The sequence below is a fragment of the Austrofundulus limnaeus genome, unplaced genomic scaffold (assembly GCF_001266775.1).
Source record: "Austrofundulus limnaeus strain Quisiro unplaced genomic scaffold, Austrofundulus_limnaeus-1.0 Scaffold37, whole genome shotgun sequence".
Taxonomy (NCBI): Eukaryota; Metazoa; Chordata; class Actinopteri; order Cyprinodontiformes; family Rivulidae; genus Austrofundulus; species Austrofundulus limnaeus.
Genome location: NW_013952439.1, coordinates 1,996,396 through 2,014,045, shown reverse-complemented (window position 1 = coordinate 2,014,045; position 17,650 = coordinate 1,996,396). Strand labels below are relative to the sequence as shown.

At 36.6% G+C, this 17,650-nt stretch overlaps 1 protein-coding gene across 9 annotated transcripts in view; it reads left to right on the top strand.

The window, feature by feature from the left end:
- The window catches only part of msi2b (musashi RNA-binding protein 2b), a 301,595-nt gene that overhangs the window by 239,847 nt on the left and 44,098 nt on the right, over positions 1 to 17,650 (top strand). For all 9 annotated transcript variants that reach the window (XM_014006809.1, XM_014006806.1, XM_014006808.1 and 6 more), the window contains 2 exons: positions 909 to 1,023; positions 9,215 to 9,289. In XM_014006809.1, the coding sequence (XP_013862263.1) occupies positions 909 to 1,023; positions 9,215 to 9,289 (190 nt within the window). The remainder of the gene's footprint in view (positions 1 to 908; positions 1,024 to 9,214; positions 9,290 to 17,650) is intronic.

Genomic DNA, 17,650 nt, shown 5'->3' with positions numbered 1-17,650 from the left:
ATATACAAAACCGTGCCACCTCCTTTTTGTTAGCCGCTTGGGTTTCACCATGATTCCTAGAGATCGGACAGATAAATAGGACTCTCATCTTTCTCTTTCCCCTCATCTGCCCCTGTCACATCCCTCATTTGATATGTGTTATGTCTGCAGAGGGGATGTCAGTCGTGCGCGATGGGAAATGAACAAACCTGCATGTATGAGAACCAGAGTGAGAGGAATAAATGCAGGGAAGGGATGAGAGCTGCAGGTGGAATTAGACTGTGGGGGACGCTGGGGACCTCACTCAGCCCTGTAACAACRGACAAACACAAAACAGAACTTTTTGCATTTTGTTACGTTTTGAAACACAAAAAATGGGATAACCAGCACTCCAAAAAATACTATTGTTTTAATAATGGCAGAAAACAGGACGTGTTTCGCCTACATGCCGTCGTCAACAATTTTTCTTACGTTTTGACCCATTTTTCTTACTTCAGATTCAAGAAMGCACACCAAAACTTAAATTAATTTGTTTGGAAACTGTCGTTCTTGCTTTCATAATCCTCCATTTTTTAATCTATTAAAAACAGCCTTTTATAAAGAGGACGTCTTTAAAAAACTCTTAAAATATTTAGCTTGTATTTCCCTGAGGCTCTGGGCACATGCTCACTGGAGCAACAATATTTGCTTTATTAGAAGAGGAGCATGACTGTAAGTTTTCCTTGGAGTCTTCCCTTCTAAAATATAAAGAGCTAAGGATTGACTTAGTCTGTTTTCCTCTGTGAAAAAACATCTAGCTGTGTGCAAGACAAACAGAAAACCCTGTTAAAAGCTGAGACAGCCCTGTCAGATCTGTCTGGTTGTGTACCTACACAGTCTAATGGTTTGTCTTTTTTTTTGTGCATGTGTGTGTTTGTTTGTTTACGTAGGTAGAATGTAAGAAGGCCCAGCCCAAGGAGGTGATGTTCCCACCAGGCACACGAGGGCGAGCCAGGGGTCTGCCCTACACCATGGATGCCTTCATGCTGGGGATGGGCATGCTGAGTGAGTTACGTTCAGATCTAAAGCCACAMAACAATGCATGTACTAGAAGCAGAGCTGCTTGACACTCTTATCAAGTAGCAGCTACTACATAGTTATTTTAAGAGTGACTGGTTTCCACCGGCTTTGGAATTTGCAGAAAGGTGTCAGACACCACACCGCTCGGGCATCAATTTCTACCTGCTACCAAAACAACCTGAGTAAACTCTTGTCTAGGAAGCCCCATTAGGTGGTTGCTGCCCCTAATTAGGTTGCTTCAAGATGTGCCGCCAGTGGCCACTGCGCTCTATTTCTGGTTGAGTCTGGTACAGGCAGCCCCTGGGCATATAGGAGCAGACCAGCACATTAGCAGGCTAAATGAAGAGGAAAATTGGTGTAATGTCATATTAAGGATTCATCACTGTGCCCCCCTTAATGGGTAATGAAGGGGACACACATGTCAGAGAGAGATCTCATCTACAGGGACCTCAACTGTTGGCCCACCCCTCTTCATTACCATCGAGCCCAAGCCTGTGTCCCTTTTTATTTAACACTATTGCACTCTCTGCCTCCCTGCCCCCGTCCTGCTCAACCCCCCCTCAATCCGGCTATCTATCKGTCTGTCTTGAATCCAGTCATCTATTTTGTCTCTCACATTCCATATGCATATCATTTGATTGTGTAGGGGAAAAAAACGAATGGAGTTGCAATCACTTTAAATGTATTTTTACATATAGAGAAAAAAACGCCTGATGGAAAAGTAAACCTATAAGATGCCACCATTTCGCATTTTTTTATTTACAAATATGGTCATGGTTAAAGCAGTTTTTTTTCCTTTTTTAGTGTTCTTTTATTGCCTAAATCACAGATTTAAAAGCATCACAAAACATACAATAGAATATAAATCAACACAGCAGCAGTAAACATAATCAGACATATAAACTACCTCATGAATGAGCAACAAAACAAATAAAYGCATTATGATTACAGCAGTAATATTCCATACCTGTATTAGCATATTGAGTCTATAGGGCAAACTAGTAAAAGCAATCAAATCTAATGAATAAGATGTATCCCGTTTTGCATTTAAATAAAGCTTATTCTATCATTTCTTTAAATTTTGTATTTGTTTCAAAATGTGTCAGCTAAAGTTTTGTACCTCTGTATCATGACATGCTGCCAACAATCCAATACTTTAAAAATAGAGCAAAAACTGGTATGATTCAAACAAATGCAGTTCTRTTTGAAATGAGTTTTGATTTAGCACAATGGGTTATATTTTTATCCATCCAAATGAAAGATTTGGTCATTTAATAAGACTAAACATTTAGTACCTAATTAAAAATAACCACAAGCAGGTTTTCTGTTAGGATAACTAAATATGTTCATAAAACTTGACTCAAAACACATAAAATGAAGCTTAGTGCAAGATTAAAAACTAACAGGCAGCAAATGTGTTTAACAAGTTTCAAGTAACTCAGCATCCAGTGGCAAATTCCATTATCTACATTGTGAACAATAAAGCATAAGTTAACCTTTTCACCAAAGAGTCTCTCATAACTGATTACACATTGGAAAAAAATAAACTCTTCCTGACATTCACCTGCTGCTGTAAACAATCACTGTCATAATAACCATTGAGACAGTAAAATATTTTATCTGTAATGAGAATTTAAAAACAGATGGAYGGAAGTCATTTAAAGTAAATTGTTGACCGATACTGAATGTGCACACAAATTTGCACTTTAGTCACACTGTATTCAAACCTCATGTTCAATTTGTTTTTTTAGGAATATGTGTTGATCCAGACGGTTAGGGTTAAACAAACTGTGCTGTGATGTAATTATGTCACCAAGGATGTTGAACACTGGCATAGGCAGTGTAGGCAAATGCTAAGGGGGCCGTCCATCTAGGGGGTGCCACAAATAAGAGATGAAAAAATAAAAAGTATAAGAGAGTATCATAGGATGCAGTCAAGAGTAACTACTGAATAAAAAACAAAATAAGGATATTGGAAGTCTGAGTTATGATCTCACATAAAGTTCAGGTTAACGTCTGGTTTTCAGTGTTTTACCATCATAAAATGATGATTTTCTGTTGCTTTATTAATCCAAAGAATTTAGTAAAATTMTCTTCAAATTGTGGGAAAATKCACCAGTAGTAGACACAAAAGTTACACTTTAGCTGAGCCAAATCCAAACGAAAACATGCCAGTGATGTGACAAAATGGGTAAAATAATGTGTTTTATCCCAAGTTTCTTAAATATAAAGATGTTCCCTTTGRCTTTTTGCATTTGAMRGAYATGCATGYYACAGGTGCTTCAGGAGTTTCTTATCCTTTTCTTAAGTTCCACCTATSAAGCAGCTTTCAACAAGACTTACACACATCTTGTATCTGCCTTTCTGTCCGTCCATTTATCTCATCATTTGTCTGCATAAAGTTACTTAAACTGTCAGGGTTATTGAAGGCTTGACCTTTCTGTGAGAGTGATTACACAATTGTTGGTGGTAAAAAGTGTTGATAAGTCTGACCAAGTGAACCTGTCAACTCTATCAAAGTCGTTTCCCATTTCGTCTCATCTGGTCGAAGTATTTAACAAGCACAGTGAACTTTTCAGAACTTATTACAGACTAAAGTGCCTGCGATGAGGAGAGCACTCGTGCCCTCCTCTGGGAGATGCCAGGCAGAAAGGCAGTGATGTGYTCATGTGAGAATGTTAACAGCCAACTTGTTTGGAGACACTCTTATCTAAATGAAATTGGAACAAGGACAGCGAAACATTCCTTTATATAATTTGCATTTGGAAAAAGGGACCCTAGGCTCATTATTTAAGAAAGTGTAAGCTCCTTTTGTGCCAAATCTCATTAAAGCCATCCCCAGCTCCTTTGTTTACTGCCTCTAATCGAGGCATTTATCTTTATTGTGTTGTGCCGATGTATGTTTGCTGAAATTAATACACATTTGAGCCTGAGCGAGGTATGGGTGTACCAGATGGATAATTGATTTTAAAGTGAATCAGAGCTGTTGAGCCATAAAATAGGTACATTAGCATGCATATTAATAAGGCAAATAAGAGCACTAAGAGGCCGCCACAAGGCCAGATACAGTAGCAGGCTTCATTAAGTCAAACAGCAAGTTATTCCCTGCTTTCTCCTTCTTTCACAATTTACTCCCAGTCTTGTTTCTGTTGGTTTGGACACACGAACCATTTTCTAAAAGAAAAGATGCTTGCCTGGATCACAAAGCCTTGTCGCATCACTGCATTGCTTTCTCTCCTGCATACAGCTGGCTGCAAATTCTGGCATTTAGTTATGTGAAACTASCTCTAAAGCAGGGCATCAGACAAAGAAATTGTTTTGTTTTGTATTTTTTTCTTCTTTTTTTTTTTCTTTTTTTTTCCTCATTTCAGAAAATGTTGAACTACGGAGGAGCTGGGGTATCTAAGCCAACAATTTCAGCTTGGCATTTATTTTGTTGACAGTAAGACAGTATCAAACATATAATATCCAATACTTTGCTGCCTGTGATAGCTTTTCATTGTACCATATCACAGTTCTTTTCAGACCAAACAAACAATGAGAGGTTTTGTGAGAGCTATCCATCTGTAGCTTCCTAGTGATGACTTCTCATCAACACATGATGAGAACCRTTATTTTTTTATTTTTTTATTTTTTTTCTCTCAGGCGCAGCCTCTGTCCTACTTCATCCAAACCAGGTTAAGGTTCCCCTCACCGCCTCTCGGAGTTGAATTTCGTTTTGTCTGCGAGAGAGGCTCTGGCTGAGGCATTTTCCCATTGGGTCAGGAATAAATTGAACTTTTTCATGGACAGCAAACACTGATTAGATATTTATGACCAAGGTCAACCTTTCTGATTCCAGCTGGCACAGRCTACAGAGCATACAGAACAGAGCATCTACACACATCTTCGTACTCCAACCTGCACACCCCCTGCATAGATCCACAAGAATACACAGGCATGCAAAAACATATTTGGCATGCATTCAGAGACACCTTCATGTTGAAAACCTATGCACRCTAGTTCTGACTAGACTTCTCAAACAGTAGAGCTTTGCATCATATGTATTGCAACGTTTTTTAGTAAKTTAATGTTTGTTAGTTAATATCGTCTGAAACAAGCAGACGATAATCTTAAAAAAATCTGTAAAATGCCATCATTGTTTTTTTTTTGTACCTTATTACATTTAGCAGYGAGAGAAGAAAAATTTTAAGTTGTCTCATACTAAAGCTTTAAAATATAATTTGAACCAATTAAAAATCATTAGTATAAATATTATAGGTTGTATTATAGTGAATAAAAAGAATAATGTATTAGCATGAAATCATTTTGGGGGATTAGATTGTCTTCTGGTGATATAMAAGGATTCAGAGGATCTGTAGAAATCTTTTGTGCATAGAAGATAGCTGAAGACTAATATAATGTGGTTGTAATATTCTAGAATTCAGATATTATAAACAAACATTATTCTTATTTTTATTCTTATTTTTAAAACGTTATTGGCACACAGCTCCAAAGAAACACGCTGCTTATCTGTAAAGGCACCAAATCACATTTTGTACATATTACAAGAGCATTTCTTTGTATTAAAAAAGCAGAGACATTTTTAACAGTGAAAATCCAAAAGAAGCTGCGAAAATCCTCTCAATCTTTAATACTGCACAGTTTGCTGAGTAGTTAAGTGTTTTTACCCACCTTTTTTATTATATATATAATTTATACTTCATGGATCAAATGGAATAGGCCTTCAGGCTGCCAAGTACTGGTCATGTGTCTAAATTTTCTTAAACATTTTCATTTGAAACTTACTTTGCAACTTGCACACTGTTTGCTTTGTCTAAATTASAGGTGCACAATAAATTAGATTTACTTAATTTTGGGTGACTGGTGACTGGCCGATACTTAACGAGARGCCGATCTTGTCCACTGATCTTACCTACCGCCACAAAGCTCTGACAATCAGCCGCTGTCCCCTTTTGCTCTGCTGTGAGAGAGGGATGGTGTCCAGTTAAAACATGTGTGTATTGTTGCAAGAGGATTGCTCAATATTTTTAAATAACATAAAATTGGAACATTGGAGGTGTATTGTGACCTTATAACACCTGACAGTGTCAGTTATATAAAAGAAAACCGGTATTGTTCAAAATCAGCAGGTCCAACTTTTCAAAGATTGATCAGCCAGAAAACTGCAATTAGTGCTTCCCTAGTCTAAATTMTATTATTGTTTTAGACCAGGGTCATTAATAGCACTGTTTTTATTGKGCAGAAATTGAAATGATAATGTCATTCCAATGACTTCATTGGCTAAGGAAAATAAAACAAGTTCTCTGGGGTCATTGCTGTGGTAATTTACAAAAAATAATCACAAAATATGGGCTCATGAATACATACCTAACCTAAAGRATTTTCCCCTCAATACCTTAATCAAGACACACGGCTATCAGCAATAATAACTATAACAGGTAAAACAAATGATAATCGAAATAGAATGTTGTTTCATATTATATTAACTTTGATGGTGCTCTGGTTGTTGCAGACTCGCACTCCCGCTCACTCACCCTTTGACTTCTCTCGTTTTTTAATTTTTTTTAATTTTCCTAATTCTGATGCCGACTCCCTTACATCGTTTCTCAATATGTTGCCCACAGCTGCTTCTGTCTGAAAACTGTCCAGCTAATTAACTGGTTGGTCTGTGGTTGTAATAAGAATCATGAGAGCAGATGAACAATACATCTGCTACTTTTAAATATTTCTAATGACACCAGATCCCCCGTTGGTCCCTTTAGAACACCTCACCCATCTAGGGAGTTCCAGACAAAAACAATAACTTTTGCTTACAGAAAACACTGTTAAATTACATTTTTAGTTTAGTTTGGTGTTGCCAATATATGAGGTCAATGAACCCTATCAAACAAGTTCCATGTTCTTGATTGTAGCAATTTTAGTGGCTATTCCAGTTAAAATATTTCAAAAAGACTGAACGTTTTGCAGCACAGCATTGGTTATCAATGTTGCCTCACAAAAGGTTCATCTCATTCTCCCTTTGTCTTTCTGTGTAGAGTTTGCATGTTTCCTCATGCATGTGTGGGTTTTCTCCAGGTACTCTGGTTTCCTCCCACAGACCAAAACATGCATATTCCATTGATTGGTAGCCCTAAATTGTCCCCTGGTGTGAGTGAGAGTGTGATTTTTATTTATTTTTTGTCTTGTTTGTCTCCAAGTCTTTGTGATGGCCCTACAACCATCTCTCGTGAACAAGACTCACAGATACTTAAACTCCTACGCCTGAGGCAGAGAGTCATTCCTAACTTGACAGGGGCAATCCACCTTTTCCCAGTAAAGAACCGTGACCCCAGACTAAGAGGAGCTGACTCCCATCCAGCCGCCTCAGTGCACACTGAAGGTCATGGCCTGAAGACGCCAACAAAACCACATCATCTTCAAAAAAGCAGAGACAAGACCCTGGGGTTACCAAACATGATACCCACCTCCCTTTCCCTGTAACTGCACCTTTAGAGCTTGTACTTGAACACCACAAACAGGATCAGAGACCTGAGGCAGCCCTGGTGGAGTCCAACCCATATTGAGAATCATAACCAGCTCTTACTTTGGTTATACATGACTGGATGACTAAAGTAAGATTCACCACAGGATCCTACAGAAGAGATTAAAGTTCCTATGACTCTTTTAGCAGCTCGTTTAAACTGATTTAATCCACTGTTAAACCATCATGTGAGGATGTGTGTTTTTGTTGTTCTGTGTTTTCCCTGTGTCTCCACCTTTCAGTTCTCCTCAGCTGTTTCTAGGTCATTCTCTGTTTATCATCCTCACCTGTCTGCAATCACTAATCAGTCTTACTCCTAGGTGTTTGTCATTTCCTTTCTCCCTCTGTTTGTTTAAATACTGGTCTTGTCCTTCATATCCTTGCTGGTTCATTGTTTGGTTTCTTCACCAATAGTTATGGTTTCCTTCGTTGTCGCCTTGTCGTACTTTAAGCTTTTTGTTTATTTAGCTGCCCTGCCAGCTTTTTGTTTTATTTTTGTTCAAAGAAATATTTTTCTTAAAAACTCCTACCTCTGTCTGGATTTGGGTTCATTCCTTATCCAACATTAACACATCAGGATGAACTGCTCCTCCTGAATCTGAAGTTTCACAATTCCAATCTTCCAACACCCTGAAGTAAACTTTTCCACCCACAAAATTTACCAGTTATCAATACGATTTTTTTTAAATCTTGTAGAATTAAAGGGCGTCTGTGGCGGAGTGGTTAGGGGAGTCGTCCTGGAACCGGAAGGTCACTTGTTCGATCCCCCGTCCAACCTTCTCAGTCGTTGTGTCCTTGGGCAAGACACTTCACCCACCTTGCCCACTTCTGGTGGTCAGAGGGTCCGGTTGCGCCGGTGCATGGCAGCCTCGCTTCTGTCAGTGTGCCCCAGGGCAGCTGTGGCTACAGTGTAGTTTGCCATCATCAGTGTGTGAATGTGAGTGTGAATGTCTGTTAGTGTAAAGCACTTTGGGGTCTGGAGGGACTTGAAAAGCTCTCTATAAGTTCAGTACCATTTACCATTTAAAGCAGTCTGTAATATTCTAATTTGAAATAATCATATCTTCCCCTCTTTAGAAATGTGCATTCTAAAAATTAAATGTTGGATTTACTTAACCATGTTATGTCAACTGGTTACACTTAACTGAGTTGAGTAAATTCATGTTATTTGGTTAAAAAAACTGGTATATTGCTTTGAATTTACTCAACTCAGTTGAGTGGAACAAGTTGACATAACATTAAGTAAATCCAACGTTWCATTTTTACAGTGCTATTAGAGTGAAGGCTTCATAGTTTTCATTGGATGTTTCGAAAACAATTCATTGATTTAATTAATTACTGTCATATCTGACAGGAATCCTGGAACAAAGTCCTTTAGAAGAATAGCTAACACAGCTGCGGATGATGGCCATTGGTGAAGACAGCTACTTGTTAAATYGAATGTTTTTCAGGCAATAAGATTTAAGGCAATGTGTGTATATACGTATACAGGCTGTGAATATATCACTTTTACTGGGTTTGAAGAATGCAATMAAAATATCTCCTACAAACAAGACAAGCAAAGAAAGCTTTAGAATATGAGTCCAAAATCAGTATGTCTCATGTTACTTAGTTCWCTTTTTCTCTGTTTAATAATTTTTCTTTTTATCAAAGGTTACCCTAACATTGTGGCAACGTATGGTCGAGGATACACTGGATTCGCACCCAGCTACAGCTACCAGTTCCCTGGTGAGTTAAACGCTTTCCTAAAATATATGTTTCTCCTGATTTCTGTTTTGCATTCTCAAGCAGCACAATCAGGCACACAATATGGGAACACAAACACACACACGCACGCATTTGAAACCAAATATATAAATCTTCATCAACTTACACGTCAGTCACCAAATAATCTGCTGGGTTATAAATGTGCGACGTGTCGAGATTTTTTAACAAGGTTTTGAAAGCTGACGCGCAGTGAAGTAAATTGCTTATTCCTTTTTATCCCGTACTCGAACACTACCATGACCAAATGTCTGAAATGGGGGAAGTTCTTCTTCTTCCTCTTCCTCTTTTTCTTCTTCAGTGGCCCAATGTATGCAAATTCATCTGTGGAGAAGCGGAAAAACGAGCTGCTCTTTGTGTAGGCAGATTTTGAAATTTGGTGCTTATAATGGAAAATAAAGTCATTTTCTGCATTAAAAGTGTTGACTCAGAGTGCCTGGCACTTTAATGGAGGTCCAAATGGGTGGCGTGAAGTCTGGAGGTGAGCAGCTGGACCTGCTTGCTTGCATGAGGGCCGCTGGCTCTGGTTCTTCACTTGGGCGTCCTGTCAATTTCATGCTTTATTTAGGAACCTTACTCTTACTTTGTTTGCCATGCCAGACATCATTCTGCCCACTGATAAGACGGAATGGGAAATATCGTACAGCAGCTCAAATCTCTGTAATATCTTTGAGAAATAGATTCAGAAATGGCAGGATGGGGGGTCCAGCTGTGACCACCTGCATGTCAGGCATATGTTAGTTGTATACTTGACCACAGCATCATTTAACAGAATATGATGAATGCACCACACGGTACACAACAATGAGGATTGTATGATGGATCAGAGCTGTCATATTTATTATTCCCTCTTTTGTGTGTTTAAAAAACTGCATAATTTAATAACTAATGACTAATGACAGAGATGACTTTAGTCAGAGAAGACGTTTGTCTTTGTGTCCTCAAATATCCTTTATGAGCAGTGTTCACATTCAACCACTGAAGCTAATTCAAGTCATTTCACACAGATTAGAACTAAATTAACTTTTGTTCATAATTTACCACCAAAAKATTTTGAAACTGTTTCTTATCAACTTTAAACTAAATAAAAATGACTAATAAACATGTAAGAGGTTTGTGGATTATGTTGTGTTGAATTTGCCCACTAATTGTGTAATCACAAAGRTATAAARYRTCCATCCATCCATTATCTTCCGCTTTATCCAAAGTCGGGTCACGGGGGCAGCAGTTTGAGCAGGGAAACCCAGACCTCCCTTTCCCCAGCCTTTGTACTTTGTGTAACGTAACAAAGTACAAATTCTTCTGCTTAATACTTAAGTAGAAATTTAGATTATCGATACGTTACTTGATTAATTATTTTTTCAACCAAATTTTTACATCTCCTTCTTATATTTTCACACAATTATCTGTACTTTCTACTCTTTCCCTTTTTAAAGAACTGAAGAAATAGGATGTTATTGCTCCCATTTCATTTTGGTTTGTTATAATTACAGCTTGTTATTGTAAGATAAAGATGCCAGATAGATAGAGTGAATTTAATTGTGATTGGATGAAAATATAAAAACATACCATTCTTGGTTTATACGATTCAGCACAACTGTACATGACACAAATCACATCAAACTCCAGCAGGACAGATCAGACATACTGTATGTAGCCTTGTTTGAGAGATAAATGCAGCTGAAACAGGTAGACAAATATATCCTATATTTGTTAACATTAACATTTTAATAGAGCATTATAGTCATTATGACCTTTAGAAAAGTGTCACCTCCTTTTGGAAATTCTAACTGCTCACTTTTACTCAATACTTTTACTTTTAATGTGTAAGTACTTTTTATATCAGATATGTACTTTTGATACTTAAGTACAATAAATGTCACATACTTTAAGACTTTTACTCAAGTAATATACTGTACTTAGAGACGACTTGAACTTTTACCAAAGTAATTTTATGGTAAGGTACTTTTACTTTTACTTAAATATCACTTTGATGTACTTTATACAAGACTGATTTTTAGTTGGCTTTGCTAGCATATTTAGATAATTGTTTTTCTCTTATTCACTGTGTCCACATCAAGATTCATCAGCTCATCATGACTGTATTTTAATTTATAAATTATTGCAAAGCACTTGAAGGTTGATTCTTTAAAAAAAAATAAATCCTGATTTTGCTTAACACCTCAGCTGACAAAATGTTCACTAAAATAAATAAAATATGAAGTCTGCTGATATTTCAGCTGTACTTACATATGTATACAGTCAGAGGAAAAAAACAGTAACATCAAAGTATTTCTTAAATTGCAACTTGTTTGTTTATTTTTTTGCAGGTCTTTACCACCTGCTAGCTCTGTCTGTGGCTGAAGCTTAGAGTTTGTTCAGATCACTTTTTGTAATTTGGATCCTGGTCTCAGCAAGGGTGCGTGCTATACCTGGGGTGCAAACACACCCCCATGTGAGCTTTCACTTTTGCTGTTTTAGTCACGGACCTTCAATTTTTGCAGTAAAGTTGAAAGCAAGTGGGAAAAAAAGCAAATATTTTAAAAATAACAGGTACACAAGTGTGCTTGTAGCATCTTGCCTTCACAGCAGACATCAGCCACATTACAGCAGGCTTATTCAGCAAGAGGTAGCTCAAGTTTGACCTAAAAGCAGAACAGCAGCCATTGTTTCGTAAAAAGAATGTCATTTATTGTCGCCGCGCTCAGTCCAAGTTCCTCGAACCAGTCTTGGTAAGTTCAAAGTTCCCAGAAAATTTGAATGCCACTCAYGGACACGCTCATTTGAATGCATTCGTGCACAACGCTGCTAATGAGATATAGGAATTTGCTGACGTGAATATTTATTAGTCCCCCATAATTCTCATGTATGGCTTTTTTAAAAGGATCAGCAAGACTGCAAAGAGTAAGACGAGAAGGGAAAGGAGTGATGAGTATTCCATACAAGTAGTTAAACATGGATTCCTAAAATGTTGACTATTTACAACAAATTAAGGCATATCACCTTCCCTGAGGCAGAATGTATGATCCTATCCATGTTAAACTCAATTTAAAGAGTTAGATAAAGCTGAATGATTAAAACAGCTCCTCAGGGCTTGCTCAACTCTTGACAGGTAATTGGAAATTTTAATGTATGAATCAAACTCCTTGTCTAAATTAAATAACCTGAGGCCAAATATTGACTAGTTTCTTTCCTTAGGAAGATGCGATACGCACCCTCGGTTTTAGATCAAAAGCCTGCTCTCACTGTACACTGCCTTGCTGAAACACTCGTATATAAACGGAGTCGAGACCAGGCAAGCGACATCCAGGAGACATAAATTGTGGGCAGCCTTTCAAAGTTTTTTTTTTACACCCTGTAAACCTCAGGAGTACTCTTTTATCAGGAACAAAAGTGGTTAGGCAATTGTTCAATTGTCAAGATAAAACAGTGATAAAACATTGATCAGTGATGAAACACTGAATTAAGTACAAAAACTCAATACAACCTACACAGAGAAAGAGAAATCAAAGCTGACATCTCCGCAGCCTAAAAAGGCTTCAAGTGTACAAAACAGAAGCTAAAACAGAGCAGAAATACATTCAAGTAAAGAACAGATAAAATGCGGTAGTCATTGCAGTTACATAAAGCAGCTCAAAAACAATGAACAAAAATGCCATTTATTTTTCAATGGAAGCACAAAATGTATCTTATCATAAACATATATAGTTAGTTTTTCTCAGGATTTATTAGAATCAGACGATAAAGGTAATTACAATTTCATTCACTTGAGGCTTTGCCTTGCTGTATTATCAATACAGTTTGTTGTTCAAATCATGTCTTAAAAACAAGTTTAACCCGTCAGATTAGATGGTAGTGTAAAAATAAGCTGAGGCATTGCCCAAGACTCGAGCATTTATTAATGTTTTAATGAGTTCCTTTAAACTTTTATGTGGTAAGTCCTGCTGAACGCTGTCAACAGATGCAGCTCTGCCAGACATAAATGTTAGCTGTGCCGTGGTTTTATATTTTTTATGAAATGCAAGGAAAGTCATATCAATTTAAACGCCTAGCATTTCTAGAAGGAATGCATATTGTGCACCACCTTTTATGCCAGAGCATCAAAATAAGATCGTATGACGACGTGTGACCTGGTTAAACCTTATAAATGCCAGTTTGTGTTGTCTCTCATGTCATATTGTGAGATGTTGAAGAGTCTGTTAATATGCACAGTATATGTTAAGGATGGTGCTCAGCAAAAAAACACATTAAACTCTAATTATTAGTTTATTTGACTGAGTTATAACCATTTTTGTGTTGGCTGAGGTTGATTAGCTGTGATTATGTTGCATGTCGATTTGGGCTGACTAAATGTGATCCTGGGAGTTTCATTCAGATCTGTTTTAGATATTTTAGATATCATCTACTTACCACATCTCTTACTTTTACTTTTAATAATATTTCTGTATTATTTATTTCACATTTAGTCAGTCGTACACATAGTAATTTTCAGTGCTCTTGAGAGGATGTGTTAAAATGCTGTTTCTCTGCAGGAAAAACCAGCTAAAGCTCAGTTATTGTTTGTTAGCGGTGCTCAGCCATAGCAATGAGACGAGAAATGTAACGTTTCATGTTTAGTCAAAGATAAACATGAAACATTGACATTAATTACAACTGACCCTTTAAGGCCCACCATAATTCTCGTGCCCTTCGCTGTAAATGAGTTTGACACCCCTGATCTAAATGTTTAAAAATAAACTTTTAGGCAAATGTGATGTTGATAAAATGTTTTTTATGAATTGCTTGTGTTGAAAACCCATTTAAGTTGTCAGAATTACAGACTGGTAAATAAGATTTTCTGCCTCAAAAATGAAAAAACACTTTTGGATTTTAAAAAATTTCTGCAAACATTTCAGTTTGACAGACACTGAAATAAGTAACAACTATTCTTGTGTCAGATACAAGGTCACTTTGATAAAGCCCTAAAAGTTAATTTCCTTTTTTAAGTAAGAAAACACATATTATAATTTATATTTTGTACTAAAAACAAATGTTTCAAGCATGTTGTCTTTGTTTTATAGCTTTTCCGATATAAATTTGTAAAGAAGAAAGGCAAATGGAAAAAGGCTTCAATAAAGACGGTTTCTTTAATTTTGTGCGCTCTTTTAAAATTCCAAGCCGTGTTTTATATGCACTGTTGCAAATTACACACTGTTTACCTTGTGACTGCATAATTTCAGCATAATGTGTGAACTTCACTTTGAATTGAAACTTAATTTCAGACACATTACTGTCGGCTGGATGTGTAGAGACAATCAAGAGAACAGCAGTGTTTACCATTACCTCAGAATTACAAATAGTAAAGACGTGCTGCAAATTAGCCGCGTCTTGAGAACAACAAGTCTTTTTGTTCTTTTTTATATTCAACAGAAAGCAAAATACTTGATTGTATGTTTAAGGAACTTATTTCTAAAGCTGTATGTTGATATGTAGTGTCGGCAGGGTTTGTTTGTCTGAACAGACATCTTCAGTTTGGTCCTATCATGATAAAACTCACGTTAAAACACAATCTTGACACTGATGTCATTCTGTTACTACTCAGTACATATTGAATGAGCTGTCACATATCCATTCAAATAGGATTTTCTGATATGAAAATTGTTTTTCATTGGAATATGTTCTTTTTGGACCAAAACATCTCACATTATTGGAAAAGACTAACCCAAACTTGGCTAAGGTTGTTACAAATTTTAGATTTTAAATTTTTGTTTTTATTTCTAACTCTTTTGTGTGTGGTCCTGATCAGAATAATAAAAATAAAAAGATTTTGGGCTTTAATATGTGTGAGCTAACAGCTAGTCTGAGTGGGGTCAATACCAAACTGGATCACTGCCATTATTTTCCAACCTCAGTCTCACAGAAATTCATGGAAGTTTATGCAAAAATAATGTAATAATAATATCATTGTATGAATCGTTACACTGATGTCTTTCACATTACACATATATTTACCATATTTATTCAAGTATAATACATAAAATTAAATCCATAAAATCATCCATAAAGTTGGGGGGTAGAACTATACTGAGATAAATATTTTTACTTATATATTTTAACTGAAATATCGGCTTCATTCACAAAATGCCTGAGTCCGGAAATGAGACCAGCTGATATATATTTGTTGTCAAAATACCTTTTAGTACATATGTTGTTGAGGGGGTCGTATTATACATGAGATCGTATTATACACGAATAAATACGGTACCAAAAAATTGATGTTCAAAAATCTACCTTTAACAGGTAAGATTTTATTTTATTTTGTTTTATTTTATTTTATTTTATTTTATTTTATTTTTAGTCTTTCAACTGTTTCCTTCTTCAGGGCTTGCCACAGTGAGTTGACTCGTTCAAAGATTTGGCAATTAATTTTGCACCAGATGCCCTTCCAGACACAACCACCAAGCTACCACAGCCCACGTGTGGAGCAAGGGGCTGCCATCTTGGGTGCCTGAGGGAACAGCTGGTGGGGATTAAGGGCCTTGCTCTGGGGCCCAGAGTGGGGCAAATGAGGGTGAAAGCAGGTGTGCGCACTTCACCTTTCCCACCCACAGATTTGATGTAACAGTCAAGGGATTCCAACCAGCCACCTATAGATCTATCTAACTGTGCCACCACTCCCCCCAAGTAAAATAGTAATTGTTTCTTTCCAGAGAACCTCACTTCCAAAGATCTGAACAGTTATATTATAAATAGTTTTATTAAAATAAGAAGTGAAAGGTYTTGTGTGTGAAGGTTGTGAGGTCTATTTCTCTTTAAGGTGTTTTTATTTCACACATCCTGRTCCATTAAACATAAACTGCAAAGCTTTTGCTCATCTCAATGGTTGTTCCTGTAAAATAAACAAATGTAAGCTGACAGATTTGAGTCCTTTAATCAAAAAAGGAACCAAAACATTTCCTGCCTCATTTTATTTTGCAACATACTGTATAAGATGTTATTTACAGATTGTAGCATTAACTTTGCAAAAAGAGGATGAAAACTGGGATCACTCTCACTGAGTAACTCAGAATCGCAGCTGCTTTTGAGAAACGTACACATTACTGTAGAAATAAAAGTAACACTGAGTGTTAAAAACGGAGTGAAAACTGCTCGGCTCTGCTGATGGATGGCAGAAATCAAAGCATAAAAATCAAGTACTCAGCTTGACTTAAAGGTATCATATCATGCTTTTAAATCCTTCTTTTTCACGTCTAAATCATTCACTTATGGTCTATTTAAAATAAAACTGCAACGCCTTGGTCTTAATTCCTCGTTTTTGTTGTTCCACAGACTCCTTGCTTTCCTTGGTTTACCCCTGTTCTGAGTTACACCTCAGAGCAAGCTGTTTTGGTGCGGTCTTTTTAAATATAAATGAGATATTTCACATCCCACCCCCTCCAGGTCCCTGAGCATTCGACTCCACCCCATTCGGCCATATTTGTAGTTTCATAGCAAAAACACAGTTATCTATCGACTAAAAACTGTTTTTAAGATTAAATAAGATAAGATAAAACTTTATTGATCCCCCAGTCTGGAAATTTGCACATTACTGCAGCTTAATACAAGAGAGGCTGAGAAGAATAATGAAAGATTAATAAAAGATAACAAACAAAACCCCACAATATACACATGTGATATATAGTAATGTACCAATGCAAATATACACACATACATACACACATATGCTTATTTATATACATATATACACCGTAAAGTACAGTACAAAAATGAATGTATATGAAGGTGCATATTAGTGATGGCAGATGGCAAGAATAAGGATTTCAACAACTGTAGACTTGTCAATCCAGCCTTACATGTACGAGCTAGAGTCTGACCCAGTGCAAGACACTCAGAATGACAAACCTGCAGAACCACATCTTCAAACAAATGTGTCACAATGGTGCGTTATTTATTTACACACTCTATATCCTTATCTACACTGGGGAGCACAGCTAAACTAAAATACATGCATTTGAACTACTATTATATTATATAATTTACTTTTGTGATCAGTAAAGTATTTTTTAATTGAACAACTACAATACACTCACGCTCACTGTACAGATGTGAAATTATTTTAAATAAATTGATTTTTGTGCTTGACTGTTAGTTTGAAATGTACAAAAAGTAAATAAAATGTAATTGTTTTGATTTTTCATTACCAATTAGCCTATTGATTTCCATATGTCAAATCAGAACTTAAATCATAATTAAATGATCAGTCACATTCTACTTTGGAACTGTAACTAATATTGTTATGTCACAGGTCTGTGGGACAGCAAAGAACCTGGAACCCAAACATCTAAG